Source organism: Calcarisporiella thermophila, assembly GCF_041956535.1.
Source record: "Calcarisporiella thermophila strain CBS 279.70 unplaced genomic scaffold VTP21scaffold_25, whole genome shotgun sequence".
NCBI classification, from domain to species: domain Eukaryota; kingdom Fungi; phylum Calcarisporiellomycota; class Calcarisporiellomycetes; order Calcarisporiellales; family Calcarisporiellaceae; genus Calcarisporiella; species Calcarisporiella thermophila.
Window position 1 is genome coordinate 233,867 of NW_027192215.1, and position 14,443 is coordinate 248,309.

Genomic DNA, 14,443 nt, shown 5'->3' on the forward strand with positions numbered 1-14,443 from the left:
TAGAGGGTAAGGGGAAAAAGAAAAGGGAGAGGGGGGGTAAATGGCAACCAAATCAACGAAGCAAGTAAAACAAGGTGTAGGAGGAGAAGGGGGTATACAAAAGAGGGAGGTAGAAGCCGAGGGAAAGGGGAGCCGGTTGGAGGGAGAGGAGGGAAAGGGGGGAGAAGGGGGAGTGTCTAAGTAAATCCAGATTCATGCAATAGGCGGGCAATTTTTTCGTCGTCTCTCTCGCGTGGCTCCAGCTCCAAGCTAAGGGGATACAGCTCTTCGACCGGTCGGCTCGACTGAAGCCAGCCTCGCAGGAACTGCTGCAGCTCCGGCACTGCGGCCAAGTTGTAGGACATGAGCTGGTACCGCTGAATCTCCCGGATGACCTCCGCGGTCTTGGCGCGCTTCGAGAAGTTGATCAGGTTCGCGGGCTTGAGCGAGTTTGGATTGCCGTCCGTGATGAACGTGAGGTCGGTGAGATACACGCCGAGGAAGGGCACGCAGGGGGCGACGGCGAGCCGCAGCACCTCGCGGTACTCGGCGAAGTTCTTGGCGGAGTTGATGAGCTTCTTGAGGTGGTTCAGCGTTTGCTGCGTCTTTTGGTTGACGAGGTCCCACGTCCGCCGCAGGCGGAAGATGGCGGAGGAGTCCAGCGCGGCCACGATGGCCATGCAGGTGTTGAAGTTGTTCAGGGAGGAGCACTTCTCCGCGATGCTGACGAAGTGCTTGATGTACGCGGCACGCTTTTTGATCTCGACCTGCATCAGGATGCACTCCGCGACCCATCCCGTGATCTGGTTGCTCTGCTCGATGAGGGCCCTCACGTTGGGGGCCACGTCGCCGCTCTCCCCGTTGCTCCAGGCCTTGTCCAGACACTCCACCGGCCGGATCTTGTTGTAGAGGCGCGAGTCCATCAGCGTCAGCTGCCTCGCGACCTCGAGCGGGTCCAGCTCGAGCAGCTTGAACTTGCGCAGGTTCTTGGGCAGGATGGGCGGCGGGGGGGGGACGTTCTGCGTCGAGATCATCTTGCGGAAGCCGGCGCCGTCCGTGGACTGCATGCGCTTGTCGATGAGCTTGACCAGCTGGGCGGCTGGGAGCGCCATGTATTCGTGCATGGTGGCCACCGCGAACTCCCGCATGCTGGGCAGGCAGCGGGCATCCTCCTCGTCCTGGTAGTAGTTCTCGAGCCAGTTCTTGATCACGTTGAACACACGCAGGCGTACAGGCGTCAGCTTCCGCTCGTTCCACACCGCGAGCTCGCCCGGGGAGAGGCCATCCGGGGGGGACATGAGGAACCGGGCCTTGAGCATCTCGAAGAGCTCGTGGGTGGTGGTGAAGGAGCGGTAGGTGAGCAGGAAGGTGGCCATGAAGTTGGCGTCGTGTACGTCGTGCATCGTGAGGCGTTCCACGAGCGCCTTGAGGGTGCCTCCGCGCAGCACGCCGTCGCTGTTGAAGACGACGTCCTCGGGGCCGTAGTCATAGCCGAGGAACCACGGCCGATCCTTGTCCTCGACCCCCTTGTCCCCGTGCTCGCCATTCGCCGCGCCCTCGGAGGCCTCGGGGTCCACTTCCCCGACAAGCCCCCCGGCCTCCAGCATAAAGGTGTGGGATTCCTCGAAGTCAAGCTTCCCGAAGAAGTCGAGCTCGGCGCCGTCCTTGCTCGGGTGCCGGACGGACACCTCCGAGTCCGACGAGATCTCGCCGTCCTCTTGGTCGTACATCTCCGCGTACTGCATCGACGCAATGCCCACGTCGTCGTCGCTGTTCCCGGACTCCAGCTGCCTCATGATCTCCTTTTCGAGGCCGTCTAGGTCGCTCTCTCCATCCTCGTCAAAGTCCGCGACACTCCTCACCTCCTCTATTTGCGACAGGGTGTTCCGGCCAGGCGATGGCTGCGCCTTTGGCTCGGCCTTGGCCCTGTCGCCGTCCTCGAGGTCGATGCCGAGCACGCCCAGCAGCCTCTTGACGACCTGGTCGGCGTGCTCCGCCGCCCTCAAGATCTGCTCCATGACCTCGGTTTTTTCGTTGGCGGCCTGGGCGGCCATGATCAGCCCCCCGAGGGCGTTGAACACCGCCTGCTTGGCCCGGGGGAACTCGTCGGTGCCGGTGAGGAGGTCGGGCGCCTCCTCCACGACCGTGATCAACAGGGTGAGCTGCGTAAGCCACTGACGCACCTGAGCGAACAGGACGGCCCCGAAGATCGGGAATGCAGAGGGGGTCATCTGATCGACCATTTTGCGCACGTGCGCCACCAGGAACCCGTGGGCGCGCACCACCGAGCGCGCATGCTGCTCGAGCTGGCCGATGCTGCCCACCCCCGCGTTGTCGGCGCCCTTTCTTAAGGCGCGCGGCCCATCCACCAGCTTGGGCTCCGGGTTCCTCACCTCCACCCCCGTCTCCTGGGCCAGCGACACGAAGTTGCGCACCGCCGCAAGCACGTCCCCAGCATCTCGCTGCACCCGCGCGATGGCGTCGGCCGGGGGCCACTGCCCCCCCGCCACCCTCGCGCTCAGCACCAGCCTGGACACCGTGGCAATAATGATGCGGTGCTTTGTCTGCAGCTCTTTGTCTCGTAGGATGACGGGGGAGTCTTTCGAGACGCACCCACAAGCCATCAGCATGATGCGAATCGAATCCACCACGGCGGTTGCGAGCGCGACAAACGGCGGTTTGTTACGGGGGCTAGCCGCACGCAGCGACTGGGTGAGGCCGTGGATGGACATGGCGATGCTCGTGGCCAGCTTAATCCACGTGACCTCTTCGTTGTGGGGCAGCAATTTAGTGCGGGGAGGAGGAGAGGGCATGGGGATGGGTTCGGGCTCTGGCTCGGGCTCGTGTTCGGGATGGCTAGGGGGCTCGGGCTTGGCGTGGAGGCGATTTCGCGAAGGAGAGCGTGCCGCCAGAGGGGGGGGATATGGGGAGGTGCGCTTGGGATTCGGGGTTAGTCGGCTGCCGCTGCTGCCGAGAAACTCGCCGGGGGTGGGGGAGGGGGTGATGTCGAGGGCCGGGGGGGTTGGGAGCCCGTACCCGGCCTCGATGCCGCTCTGGTGCGGCTCGAGCATGTCCATGCTCCACGCCGTCTCCTCGGTGACGACGTTGTGGAAGTAGACGCGGCCCTGCTGGTTGACCTTGCGCACCCAGTTGGGCGGCAGGAGGTAGTTGGGCTGGGGTTGCGGGTAGCCGGGGTAATTATGGTGCGGCGACGGGGAGGGGACGCACGCGGCTCGATGGTGGTCCTCCATCCGCGGCAGCGTGGCGGCCCCCATATGATGATGGCTGTAGTCCATGCTGTCGAGCTCGCCCATGTCGCTTGCGCTGTCGCCGTTGATGCTGGAGGGGGCCCTCGAGCTCACCTCCTGGGTTATTTTGTTGTAGAAGTAGTTGGAGCCGTCGGGGGCCTGCTGCACGATCCACGGGTTCGGCATGGGGGGCCGGCGGGCGGAGCGAACCGATTGCGCGGCGTTGGAGGAAAAGGAGTTGCTGCGGGAGCGAGCGCCGTTGGCGGACGACTTGGAGGAGGGCGGCGGCGGCGGCGGCGGCACGACGATGGCGTCGGCGGGAGGTTCCCAGGCGGACTGGCCGGTTTTCGTGTTCTCGTAGAACACCACGCCATCGGGAGTCGTTTTCCGGATCCACTTCTCTTCCTCGTGCTAAGTCAGAGGGGGGGGGGGGGAGGAAGACGATTAGCTTCATTGGCCCAGAGAGAGGGAAAGAGGGGGACGAGGGACAAATGGGCGGGAGAGCAAGTCGAACCAATCGGCCTACCTTCTCGTGGATCTGGCTCACACTGGTTATCACGCTTATGTTCTCATCATCCGATTCATCCTCCAACAGCTCCACGTAGTTGGAGGGGAACCAGCCGCGCTCACCATTCATGATCCCATCCCACCATCCAGACTGCAGCTGTGCAAGCACCTCGATGGTTGCGCCCTTCTTGAAGCTGAGCGCGGAGGGATCCGAGGAATGGTAGTCGTAGAGCGCACGCACCAGGCAGATGATGCCGTCGGACATGATGTTCGAATTCTCGCTCAGGCACTTCTATTCACGCGTGATGCAGACGCTGGGCATTCAGCCGATTGGCGCGGAGGACAGGGGATGGCGAAGCAATAAACAAAGCTCGGGCAATGAGGGAAGATGGGGGAGATGGAGTGCTTAGGGGCGGGGGACGGCTATTGGCCGAAACAAAACGCTATACAAAGGCACCGATGCGCACGCGGTAGCGGGATGGCTAGAGGCGGGTCGGCAGGCTGAGCATAGCAAGGCGGGAGAGAAACGCGCGGGAAGCGAGGGTACCAAAAAAGCAGCGCAGCGGTGTCGGGAGAAGTCGACGGCTGGAAAGCGGCGGGCGGAATTTCCCCTTGGACAACCGGCAAAGCCAAGTGCACGGCAACCTTATTTGGGGGCAGCTTTCCCATTCTGCCGCCTCTCCTGTTTCACCCCCACGTTTTGTCCCACCGCCAGACAATCAATCCTATTCACGCCGCGATTGCCACCTTCATTTGGCCCCTCCCGTGCGCTTCTCTCCTCCGCTGCGGACCCCGCGGGCCTCCACTCCGCATTGGCCTGCCCGCCGCAGCTAAATGAGCTGGAGTTGTCGTCGGAATCCGCGCTCCCCCCGCGCCATTGGCGAGGTTTGTTCTCCATCTCGCATCGTCCGGGGCCGCGGCTCCACCACCTTGCCCAAATCCGTCGTGGCTCGAGCTAAGCCCAGGTCGGCTCGCTGCCCCGATGCATTCTGTATGCCCGACGCTCTCCAAACCCTGCGCGCGCTCCTCTCCACCGCCATGGCTGGCTTGGTGGACTGGCCGCGTGGTGGCGCAGCCATGGAAATCGATCGAGAGGCCCGGCGAATCAGCGGCCGGGAGGAGAGAATAAGGTCGGAGCACAAACTGGTCCATCCACGGCCAGAAGAGGGGCGCAGCGAGGCGAACCTTGCTTTAGCTCGGCTCGACGTGTCGCAACCCTTGCCGCCCCCAAAACCACTGGCCCAATTCAAATCCTCGGCCCTCGCTGCAACCTCTTCGTTCCGCGGCGAACTCTATGAGGAGAGGCTTCGTGCACTCTTCGAACCCTGGCACAAGTCTAGTCTAATTTCTTTATTGTGTGAAAGGGCTTTCCCCGCCTCCATCCCGCATACAAAAGCCTTTAAAAAAAAACAAAGCGGTACCCTTCGAAGAGACTTGAAACGAGAGGCGGAGAAAGGGGAATGGGCGAGGAGAAGGGGAGGAGAGGAAGGGGAAGGAGACGAAATAAAAGAATTAACAACAATGATAAAGAGCATCTCTAGGGCGGCCCACCCCCCCGTCTAGCCAAGAGTTTACTTGGTGCGCTTGTAGATCTTTTTCATGAACGTGGTGAACACCTCCTTCTTCACCAGGCTGTCGTCAACCTTGCTGATGAGATTGGAGATGCGCTCGTAGCTCTCCTCCTCGTACTTGCGGTACACGTCCTCCAGCTGCAGCTCCTGGTATACGCGCTTCACCACGGCAACCTTCTCGGGTGCCTTCCGCCCGTAGTTCTCCTCGAGCAGCTGGCGGTGCTCGGGCGACGCGCGGATCAGCGCCTGGTTGACGAGCCACGAGCACTTGTTGTCCTCGATATCCGTGCCGATTTTGCCAATGACTTCGGGGCTGCCGTAGCAGTCGAGATAGTCGTCCTAGAGGAGGAGGAGGGGGGGATGCTTGGTCAGTCAACTTGCCCGCTAGAACAGACGACGCCATCTCTGCTTTTTACCTGGATCTGGAAGTACTCGCCAAGAGGGATCAGAATGTCCTCGGCTTGCTTGTAGGCAGACTCGTTTTTGACGCCAGCCATGTGCATTGCGAGCGCAACCGGGAGGTAGAACGAGTAGTAGGCGGTCTTGTAGATGACAATCAGGCGGTACTTCTCCAGAGAGAACCGGTTGAGATCGATATTGTCCTCGGGCGCAGTGAGCAGGTCGAGGAGCTGGCCGACCTCGGTCTTGTAGGTGATCTAAGAGGAAAGAAGGCACGTCAGCGCTTGGGACGGGGGTGAGGAAGCGGAGAGTGCGCCCTGGGTTGCTAAAGAGACGGGGAGGCGAGTCGTCCTTACCTCGCGGAAGAGCTCAATAAGGTCAACGTAGTATTCGTCCTGCTTGAAGTATTTCTTCAGGAGGATGTAGATGCACGATTCAAGCATGAAAGCGTCATTGATGGCAATGTTGCCGACCTTCTCCAGGCGGTACCAGCAGGGCTGTCCGCGGCGGGTAATCGAGCCATCCATAATGTCATCGGAAACAAGGAAGAACGCTTGGAGCTAGTAAAATCCGCAGGGGATGTCCGGGGTTATTCTTCTCGGTCGAAGAAAAAGAATGAAATGCAATGAAGTGAATGCACCCACCCATTCAACGCACCACCCCAACACGCTCGCCTTGAACACATCCTCCTCCGACAAGTCCGGCTTCAGAATTCTCAGGGTGTCGACGACACTCAAGCCGCGATTCATCTTTCCACCGGGAACATTGAAAAAGAGACTCTACAAAGCATCACGACGGAGTCAATGGTCGTGTCCTTTCCTCCACTTCTGCCCATGCTCTACGCCGCGTTGACTTACCTTTCGGAACCACTCGATAAACTCTTGAGGAATGCCCATCTTCGGGAGCTCGCTCAGGATTTCCTCGGCGAGCTTGGGAAAAACATCCGCGAAGGCTTTGAGGGCGGCCTCTTTAGACTCTGGTTTCTGAATGTTCGACATGGTTGAGGAGAGGGGAGGGTTAGACTAGCGGTGGATGAGGGGAATTGCGAGGAAGCCTCAGGAAATAGACGGATCTCTTTTATTTATTCGCGACTCCCCCCCCCCCCGGCCAATCGAACGCAATCATACGAAAATGCGTTCTGCCAATCGATTTGAGAGCCGAGGAGGGACTCTTTTTTGTCGGATTCAAGGAGAGGGATCCAGAGGGAACGTCAGGAGAAAAGCTCTCTCCATTATGTAGGTACGTATTTGCCAAAACATAAGCGCAGCAAGAGAGAAGGAGTTCTTTACATACATGAAGATGGGCCAACCCACCCACTATTCACAAAGAGAGGTCACTGCCCATGAAATACCATCGATGATATAGAATATCCCCACCATCCTAAATCCACCATACCCTATCCCCTCCGTGAAGAACAACGGGACGGCATGGTTGCCCTGCCGCCGTTCCTCTCTTCTTCCCCCCCAGCCCGTCCCCCTTTACAAACGCACTCCGACCCGCGATTCCACCTCATGATACACCTCGTACCACCATTGATAAAGTTCGTAGAATTCGCTTTCCATGGTTTTCTCATCCTCCATATCCTCCTCCCACGGCTTTTTGAGGATGTAATGCACACAGCGCACCTCTTCATCGCGCCACAGCTTCGCATGGCAGCTTCTCAGGGTCTTCAGCGCGTTGTAGTAGTAGGGGATCGGCTTCCACTGCCCCCGGAACACAATATTAAGGAAATCCTGGTCGGGGAAGTGAAACTGCTCGGAGGTTCGCGAGAGCAGATCCAGCATGTGGGAGTAGAGCGCAAGAGAGGGCGTCAGCACCATCAGACCGCTATTGAAGTAGGGGTTGAGGGCGGCGGGAGGGGCGGCGGACCTTGCCTGGTAGGTATAGGCACAGGCCTCCGGCTTCCTGTTCGTTACCAAGGGGATAATTAGTCCACGTCATTACGGAAATAAGAATGGGGAAGGTTAGGGTTGTTTCTCAGACCACTTCCCCCCCCCCCCCCCCAACTCCGAAGAGCAAGGGAAGAGCCCTGTTTGCAACGTGGAGGAGCAAGAGACGCTTACCAGTGGGAGGGGTACGATTTGATTCGCTTGGGATTGCACACGCACGCGTAGCTGGCCGCTATCCATCCCTCCTCGAGGGGCATGGTCATGAGCTCGTCCATGTTGCGCCGAACTAGCATGTCTGCATCCAGGAAGACGCACCGACCATACTCTTCGAGCCGCCACACGGCTAGCTTTGTCCAAGTGTCCACGTAGTGTTCGAATATGTACAAGGAGTGGCTGTGAACGACGGGGTCGATGGGGTGCAGGCGGAGTGGAGAGTCGAGAGGAAGGGCTTCCAGCTCGCGGAGCACGTGTGGGGAGACCGCCTGGGTGTGCATGACGACCAGGGGGTAGCGGCTGGCGACCTGCCTGAGAGATTCGGCGAGCACCTTGGAGAGAAAAGGCGATGAGTCATGCGGTCATGAGAAAAGGGACAAGAGCGGGAGCCTACCTTGACGCCGGATGCATACGAATCGCGGGTAATTAATGTGACCCAGCACATCTTCTTGTCGCCCGCCTGGCTCTCTTTTGAATCCTCGGCATCGCTGTGATTTTCGAATTTGGCCATCGCTAATGATTCATGAGAAAGAATTGCTTATTTTGCGAGCAACAACCCGGCCAAATAAACGTTCGACCGATATCGCACCGAATACCCGAATGCGTTATTAAAGTTCCATTGGCTGATTTATTTGGTTCCAGAGTCCTACACGTGGGATTTTGCATTCGGTTCAAAAGCAGTCCCATCCAGGTCTCATGCCAACGGCGATCTTCGTGGAAGAAAAGGACGACTCCCACACAGTCAATATCAGCTTAACCAGACAGCAGCGGCATTCTCTTTCTCTCTTTCCCTCTGCTTAAGCTTGGCAAAGACTCCACCTATTGCCATGCTAGCTAACTGCACAGCTCCCATATGATTCTACCCACCACATGACTCTGCAAAGTTGTTTACTACATTGTCACGCTCATATTAGCGCAAGAGGAATTAAAATCATCCCACTCCCTTGGAGGGCAAGGTCATCTGGAGGCTTTCTGTGAGGACTACCTCTTAGTGCAGCGAAATTCCAAGATCGCGCCTCGAACACCCGGATTAGAAAAATTGGGTGAGAGGAATGAAGGCCGAAATGGATAGCGAAATTATAAAGGCAAAACAGCTAGCTCGTAATTGAGCCAGAAGCTAAGCGTTAATAGTTTTGGCAAGGCTCGCTCTCTTGGCCCTAATACTTTCCAGGAGGAGATGAGCGATGGTGGCGGACGCCAACCTTGATCAATTTTCACAATCTTAGTCTGCGCAAATCAAAATGGCCCTATACTAACCCTCCTCCTGGAAACCAGTCATAAATATATTGAGGGGCGGGGAGGGGGCCAATCGTCCTGAATGTATTCTTAGTTTCTAGCTATTTCTCTTCGCTGAGAAAAGAGCCAAGGAGGCGGAGACGACCAAAACGGATTGCGAACCATGCGGAGTCAAGCAAGCCAGATAGTTGGATTTTGGGGGTGGACCGGCGATCGGCAGCCTACGCGCCTTACGTGTTGTATCTGCCGGGCTCTGGGGGAAAAGGAGAGGGCTATTGAATGAGAACGCGACTGCTGAGGAAAATCCGGCGGATTCATTCAGCCAAATAAGGATGGAAATCCGTGAATCTACGACTGGGTTGAATTAGTAATCGAATTCTAAAATATCAAGCATCCTGAAAAGAGAAGAGATGTGATCGTCCTCCTGTCGCCCTCCTGAAAATGGTGGGAGGGTAACATTGGCCGTGGAGTAGATTGGGGGGCCCTTGCAGCCACCGCTGCTCCAGAGTCCTCCGTGCGCCAAAGCATCACCGCGGGAAATTCCATAGTGGCCAGGCCCATTGGAACGGGTATGCTTGCGTGGGGAAGTCCTCATTCTGCCCCTCCAGAGCGGGGGCGATTGGCCTAATGAGTCACCAAGGTTCTCTGATGGAGGGTGTTCGTCATGAATGGATCAAATCGGCCCGTGTGCATGAATATTGGGCTCGTTTTGAGCCTCCCAAACACGATCAAGCTCGCGGCGGCTTCCGGCTTTCCCCACACTTCCGCTTCCCCTTCCCCTCCCCCTTCCCCGCGAAATAACATCGCATCCCAACAAAGCATGGTACAAGAAGCATGCCACCCTTCTCGACGCGGCCCCGTCCTGAAACGTTCGAGTCCACGGCTGGCCATGGCCGGCTCCATAGGAGCTCAGTCCCCACCGCTCCGCTCAAGCCACCTCGCGAGTCTGTTCTACGCACATGAAGGGAGGCGGGTTCTGTGGGACTCCGCCCGCTCAACCCTCCCTCCCCCCCATTCCCTTACCGCCTCCGAAGATCTGCACCTTGCATCTCCGTCGACGTCATCCGATACGGGGGCTATTTTTGTTTCCACGCAAGCTAAACCATAGAACAGGTTAGTGCTTAGCTGAGCTGGTTTAGGCTTCGGAGTCTCGATAGGGGAGAACACCTCGTCGAAACCTTGCTCTCCACCCAGTGTCTGCAGTGGCATCGCCGCTTCACCATTTGCTTATCGCCGTGGTGCTTGTTTTTAGCTAGAGGCAATCGATTGTTTATATTTATTTTGGGATTCAGCAAAATACCCGAGGTAACAATAGAAGAAGACAAACGAGGACATATTTAAAATATATATCATTATATATATATATATGGATGGAAACATGAGATAGGTTATAAAAATAAAGAAGAAGAAGAAGAGGAAGAGGAAGAGGAAGAGGAAGAGGAAGGGGGAGAGGAGGAGGAGGAAGGCAAAAAGAAGGATTAGCAAGAGGGTTTAAAAAATAATAGGGCTTTTCGATAATGTTCCAAAAAAAATTATTCAAAATAAAAAGGATAAATATTTTAAACAACAGGCGAAGATAAAGAAGAAAGAGGCGGCGGGAAAATGATGCATTTTCACAGTAAACAGAGATGGGGGTTCACCCCGACACCAGCGAGAGTCAGATGAGGTGGAGACGAGGCGTCAGAGCGCGAAGCCGCCCGACCCGCCGTTCATGCCAAACCGGTCCGGTGTGGAGGAGTCGCCCGTGGGCTGCTCTAACCGCGCGCGTTTGCCCGTGCGCTCGTCGGCATCCTCCTCCTCGCGGCCGCCCATCATCACATCCTCTTCCCGCCACTCGTTGAACTCTTGCGACAGGGTGCCGGACTGCTCCATCAGCGACAGCTGGTCGGAGGAGGTGGTGGTGGGAGTGGAGGGGGCCGTGACGGCGACGGCGACGGCGACGGTGGAAGAGGAGGAGGGGGAGGTTGGCGACGGGGCGGAGGAGGACAAGGTATCCGAGGCGGCGAGAGAGGCGGAGGCGGGGTTGCCCGCCGGGGTTATCATGTCAAGGTCGGAGGAGGAGCGGGGCGAGGGGGGAGCGTTGGACACAGCGACGGGGAGAAGCGGGGCGGGGGCCGAGGGCATGGGTGCGCCACGCTTCCGCTTGCGCTTATTAATCTCCTCGAACCCACGCTCCAGGCGCATGATCCAGAATTCGAGAAGCCGCCGCCGATCGACCTCCCAGCCGTAGGTGATGAGGCGCACGAGATGCTGGCGCGGGGCCGGCTCCCATGCATCCGTGATCCACCGCACCACCCGGGCCACATCGGGCACGGCTGGTTTACGGGAGGCAATTAACCGACGGAGCCGCTCTCCTGTGCATGAGAGATTGGCGGGCGAGCGAACCCACTGTGCAAATGTGGTACGGTACCGAGTATCCATGGCGCGCACCGCCGATTCGATTGCTTCGGCGGTGAGCGGCCTCTTGGTGGATGGTGCTGGGTCCACTCCGGCGGAGAAGGCTATGTTCGGCGAGATCAAAGGCATTAGCAAAGAAGAGAAAGATGGGCGAGCAGAGCGAGGCGCAATGCAGAATCATTACCATCATGGAATCCTCGATCAAACTTATATTGATTGGCATTAAAGCTAAAACTGCTGTTGGCATCACCGTTGGCCATCATGGGGCAACAATAGACTCTGTGGAGATGGCTAAGGGTCAGTGAAGGGAACAGATGATTGGGTGGTGGGAAGACGGGCGGAAGCACACCTCGTAAGATTCAAGCGCGGATGGACAACAATCACAGCAGAGGCGATGGATGCGAATGGCAACAGAGGGAGAGGGGAGGCTGGCTGATGGCGAGGGGGATGGGGAGAGGCGAGGGGAGAGGCAGGCGAGGCGCCAGGGGGGGGAATTGGCAGCAATGGGGAGAGGGGGGATTGGCAGATGGGAAAGCGAGGGAGAAAGCGAAGAGAAAATAAAAAAGAGGGATGAGGAAGAACAACTCAAGGGAGAGGGGGCAGATGGGTTCAGTGGATCAAAGAGGGCAGAAATTAAGGTGCAAGCTCCCGCTAAGTCGTACAGGTCGAGAGTCGAAAACGAAACAAAAGTCTGCGCCCACAAGTTTCCTGCGCACAAATAATGAACGACTCAAGGTGTGGCGGCTTTGGCCCTAGGATTCGCTCTGGCCTCTGCCCACATTCCTTCAATGCGACTGAACTCTAAAACGGGGCCTCTGTGTCCATCCTGAGAAACCATTTTCCGATCTGAAATCCAAGCCCCCTCTGCAGCCCCGTCTGCAACCCGCCCGCCATTTGGCAGGCCTCTCGAAGATTGCGCACGGAACATTCCTGGCCCTCTCGCTTGATTCCAGTGAAATTTCAGTCTCCTTGGTCTTTTTGCAAAGACAACCGCGGCCGCCTCTGCTTCCCGTCGTCCTTCTGTTTAGTTGCGCCCTGTGTTCGGTTGTGTTTTAATACTTTATATCCACCATATATCGGCCATTTTTGTTAGCATTTTGACACCTCGGCGAGTATAAATTGTGGAGGTAAGTCGGGCCTCTTCTCCTCCGTTGTGAAGGTGTGTGGGGTGAGTGGAGTAGACGCGGATATAAGTTTATATACACCCAACTAAAAGAAGAGGCGTAAAGAGTGCCTTATACCCTTATAAACAATCAAAAAAAAAAACGAATAGAGCGGTTGCTATATAACTCTTCATGGCTATTTAGATATTGTCAACATCGAAGGGCAAAAAAAAAACTCGTAAAAAAAGTGGATTGAATATAAGGTATAGAGGGACAATTAAAAGGTAACGACGCTAGCTTCGTGACCCCCTCAAGACGATCTCCTCCTCACCTTCTGCGCTATGCCTTTCTAGACTGAGCCATTTATACATAGCTAACGACAACAACTAGGATAAAAACTTTGATGCGACTAGGAGCCTTCCTGCTTCTCCTGACTGTTTCCTTAGTGAACGTTTCGTGCGCACCTCACGACACGACATCCTCCCTCACTTCTGGAGCTACGTTTTCGAGACGCGAGTGCGGTGGGGACGGGGGGAGAGCCTGTAACAATGCGCAAGTGTGCGATAAATGTGACTGTGGGGCCCGATACTGGGCCTCAGAATGCCATGAGCTGTGCTGCCTTGGTGACCAAGCCTCGCTCAGGAGAATAGACCCCCCTGTTGCCGAGCAAGACCAACAGTCAACTTTAGGCAATGCGACCAACGGAAGCGCTTGGCAGCGGTCGGACACAAAGGATGGAGACAAGATAAATATGGCGGTCGGTCGTAAGTAGTCCCCCGCCTACTCTCTTATCCCGTGGAATGGACGAGTGATGCCATTTCTCCTTTGAATGGTTAGGCCTTCCGGAGGGTGTGTATATAACGCCAGAACGCGCCCTCATCGGCGCCCTTCTCATGCTAATGGGGGTGTTCTTGATGTTCGGCGCGTTCCGCTATTTCCGCCCTGCCATGTTTGTGGTTGGCTTCCTCTCGATCTCAATAGTGGCCTTCGTCGCACTGGCGAACGCCGAGCCTGTGCAGTTGTACGAAAACCGTAGCGCCGTTTACATAGGGGTTATATTTGCGTTTGCTCTGGTGGGGGGGATTGGGTTTCTATTTCTATATAAAATCGGGATATTTCTGCTGGGAGGTAAGCCAACTTGACCTCCGGTGGTTGCCGGGCAGCTGACTAAATGTGTTCCATAGGTCTCGGAGGACTTTCCATGGCGCTACATTTCTTATCGTGGAATCAGACCCACTTGATTTCTCAGGTGAGCAGAGCGGCCTCTCCTCTCTGGATGCCAACTTACTCTCCCTATCCTCCAATGCACTGATGGCATCACCGAATCGATGCAGGATATTTCCCGTTATTTTCTTATTGCCTCTTTTATCATCGTTGGGATTTTCTTAACGGCTTTTGCCGAGCGCTGGGTCGCTATTGTATGTCTTGCGTTTTCGGGCGCGATGGCCGCGGTGGTGGGGATGGATTTCTTCGTCAACACGGGCCTCGTGGCCTCCATCTGGGATGTACTGGATGACAACGCTTCGCGCATGATCGTGTACGAGCCCTCCTGGCGCACCTATGTCGAGCTCTCCACCGTGCTGGTGCTTGCCCTGATTAGCACCGGCGTGCACCACTTTGTCAACTACGGTCGTGAATTCGGCGTAAACCCGGCCCAGGAGAGCTCTCCGGAGAGCGGGAGGGCGGCGGGGAGCGCAGCGGACGGGAAGGAGGAGGAAGAGGAGGAGGAGGGTGGGCACGATGACGACAAGAAGGAGGGATAGCTATCCAATCTATGCAAATATGGTGCGCAAATTCGCAGTCACGCTGATATTCAGCCCTAAGCTATGCCGTATGCTATGCACGACCCACTTTTTATGGTATTCCGTATTCATGGTCGCCATTTTTTTTCATTATTGAGC

The 14,443-nt window shown here is 56.9% G+C and overlaps 8 protein-coding genes across 8 annotated transcripts; 3 read left to right on the plus strand and 5 right to left on the minus strand.

The window, feature by feature from the left end:
- Positions 1–176: 176 nt before the first annotated feature.
- On the minus strand, positions 177–3,999 carry VTP21DRAFT_6092 (uncharacterized protein; the record flags this gene model as incomplete). The annotated part of the gene is made up of 2 exons (XM_069396685.1): positions 177–3,638; positions 3,754–3,999. The coding sequence occupies 2 exons, from the start codon at positions 3,997–3,999 to the stop codon at positions 177–179; spliced, it is 3,708 nt and encodes a 1,235-aa protein (XP_069247361.1).
- A 31-nt stretch (positions 4,000–4,030) lies between these two features.
- Positions 4,031–4,403, minus strand: VTP21DRAFT_6093 (uncharacterized protein; the record flags this gene model as incomplete). The annotated part of the gene is made up of 2 exons (XM_069396686.1): positions 4,031–4,157; positions 4,282–4,403. The coding sequence occupies 2 exons, from the start codon at positions 4,401–4,403 to the stop codon at positions 4,031–4,033; spliced, it is 249 nt and encodes an 82-aa protein (XP_069247362.1).
- Positions 4,404–4,568: 165 nt separating this feature from the next.
- On the plus strand, positions 4,569–5,297 carry VTP21DRAFT_6094 (uncharacterized protein; the record flags this gene model as incomplete). Its single annotated transcript, XM_069396687.1, has 1 exon — positions 4,569–5,297. One exon carries the CDS (start codon positions 4,569–4,571, stop codon positions 5,295–5,297), a length of 729 nt encoding a protein of 242 aa, XP_069247363.1.
- An 8-nt stretch (positions 5,298–5,305) lies between these two features.
- VTP21DRAFT_6095 (uncharacterized protein) lies at positions 5,306–6,702 on the minus strand (the record flags this gene model as incomplete). Its single annotated transcript, XM_069396688.1, has 5 exons — positions 5,306–5,644; positions 5,722–5,961; positions 6,061–6,264; positions 6,349–6,483; positions 6,562–6,702. 5 exons carry the CDS (start codon positions 6,700–6,702, stop codon positions 5,306–5,308), a joined length of 1,059 nt encoding a protein of 352 aa, XP_069247364.1.
- Positions 6,703–7,182: 480 nt separating this feature from the next.
- Positions 7,183–8,317, minus strand: VTP21DRAFT_6096 (uncharacterized protein; the record flags this gene model as incomplete). The annotated part of the gene is made up of 3 exons (XM_069396689.1): positions 7,183–7,609; positions 7,768–8,138; positions 8,201–8,317. 3 exons carry the CDS (start codon positions 8,315–8,317, stop codon positions 7,183–7,185), a joined length of 915 nt encoding a protein of 304 aa, XP_069247365.1.
- A 1,389-nt stretch (positions 8,318–9,706) lies between these two features.
- On the plus strand, positions 9,707–10,150 carry VTP21DRAFT_6097 (uncharacterized protein; the record flags this gene model as incomplete). The annotated part of the gene is made up of 1 exon (XM_069396690.1): positions 9,707–10,150. One exon carries the CDS (start codon positions 9,707–9,709, stop codon positions 10,148–10,150), a length of 444 nt encoding a protein of 147 aa, XP_069247366.1.
- A 572-nt stretch (positions 10,151–10,722) lies between these two features.
- On the minus strand, positions 10,723–11,702 carry VTP21DRAFT_6098 (uncharacterized protein; the record flags this gene model as incomplete). The annotated part of the gene is made up of 2 exons (XM_069396691.1): positions 10,723–11,543; positions 11,624–11,702. The coding sequence occupies 2 exons, from the start codon at positions 11,700–11,702 to the stop codon at positions 10,723–10,725; spliced, it is 900 nt and encodes a 299-aa protein (XP_069247367.1).
- Positions 11,703–12,945: 1,243 nt separating this feature from the next.
- VTP21DRAFT_6099 (uncharacterized protein) lies at positions 12,946–14,305 on the plus strand (the record flags this gene model as incomplete). Its single annotated transcript, XM_069396692.1, has 4 exons — positions 12,946–13,306; positions 13,380–13,670; positions 13,727–13,791; positions 13,877–14,305. The coding sequence occupies 4 exons, from the start codon at positions 12,946–12,948 to the stop codon at positions 14,303–14,305; spliced, it is 1,146 nt and encodes a 381-aa protein (XP_069247368.1).
- Positions 14,306–14,443: the final 138 nt, after the last annotated feature.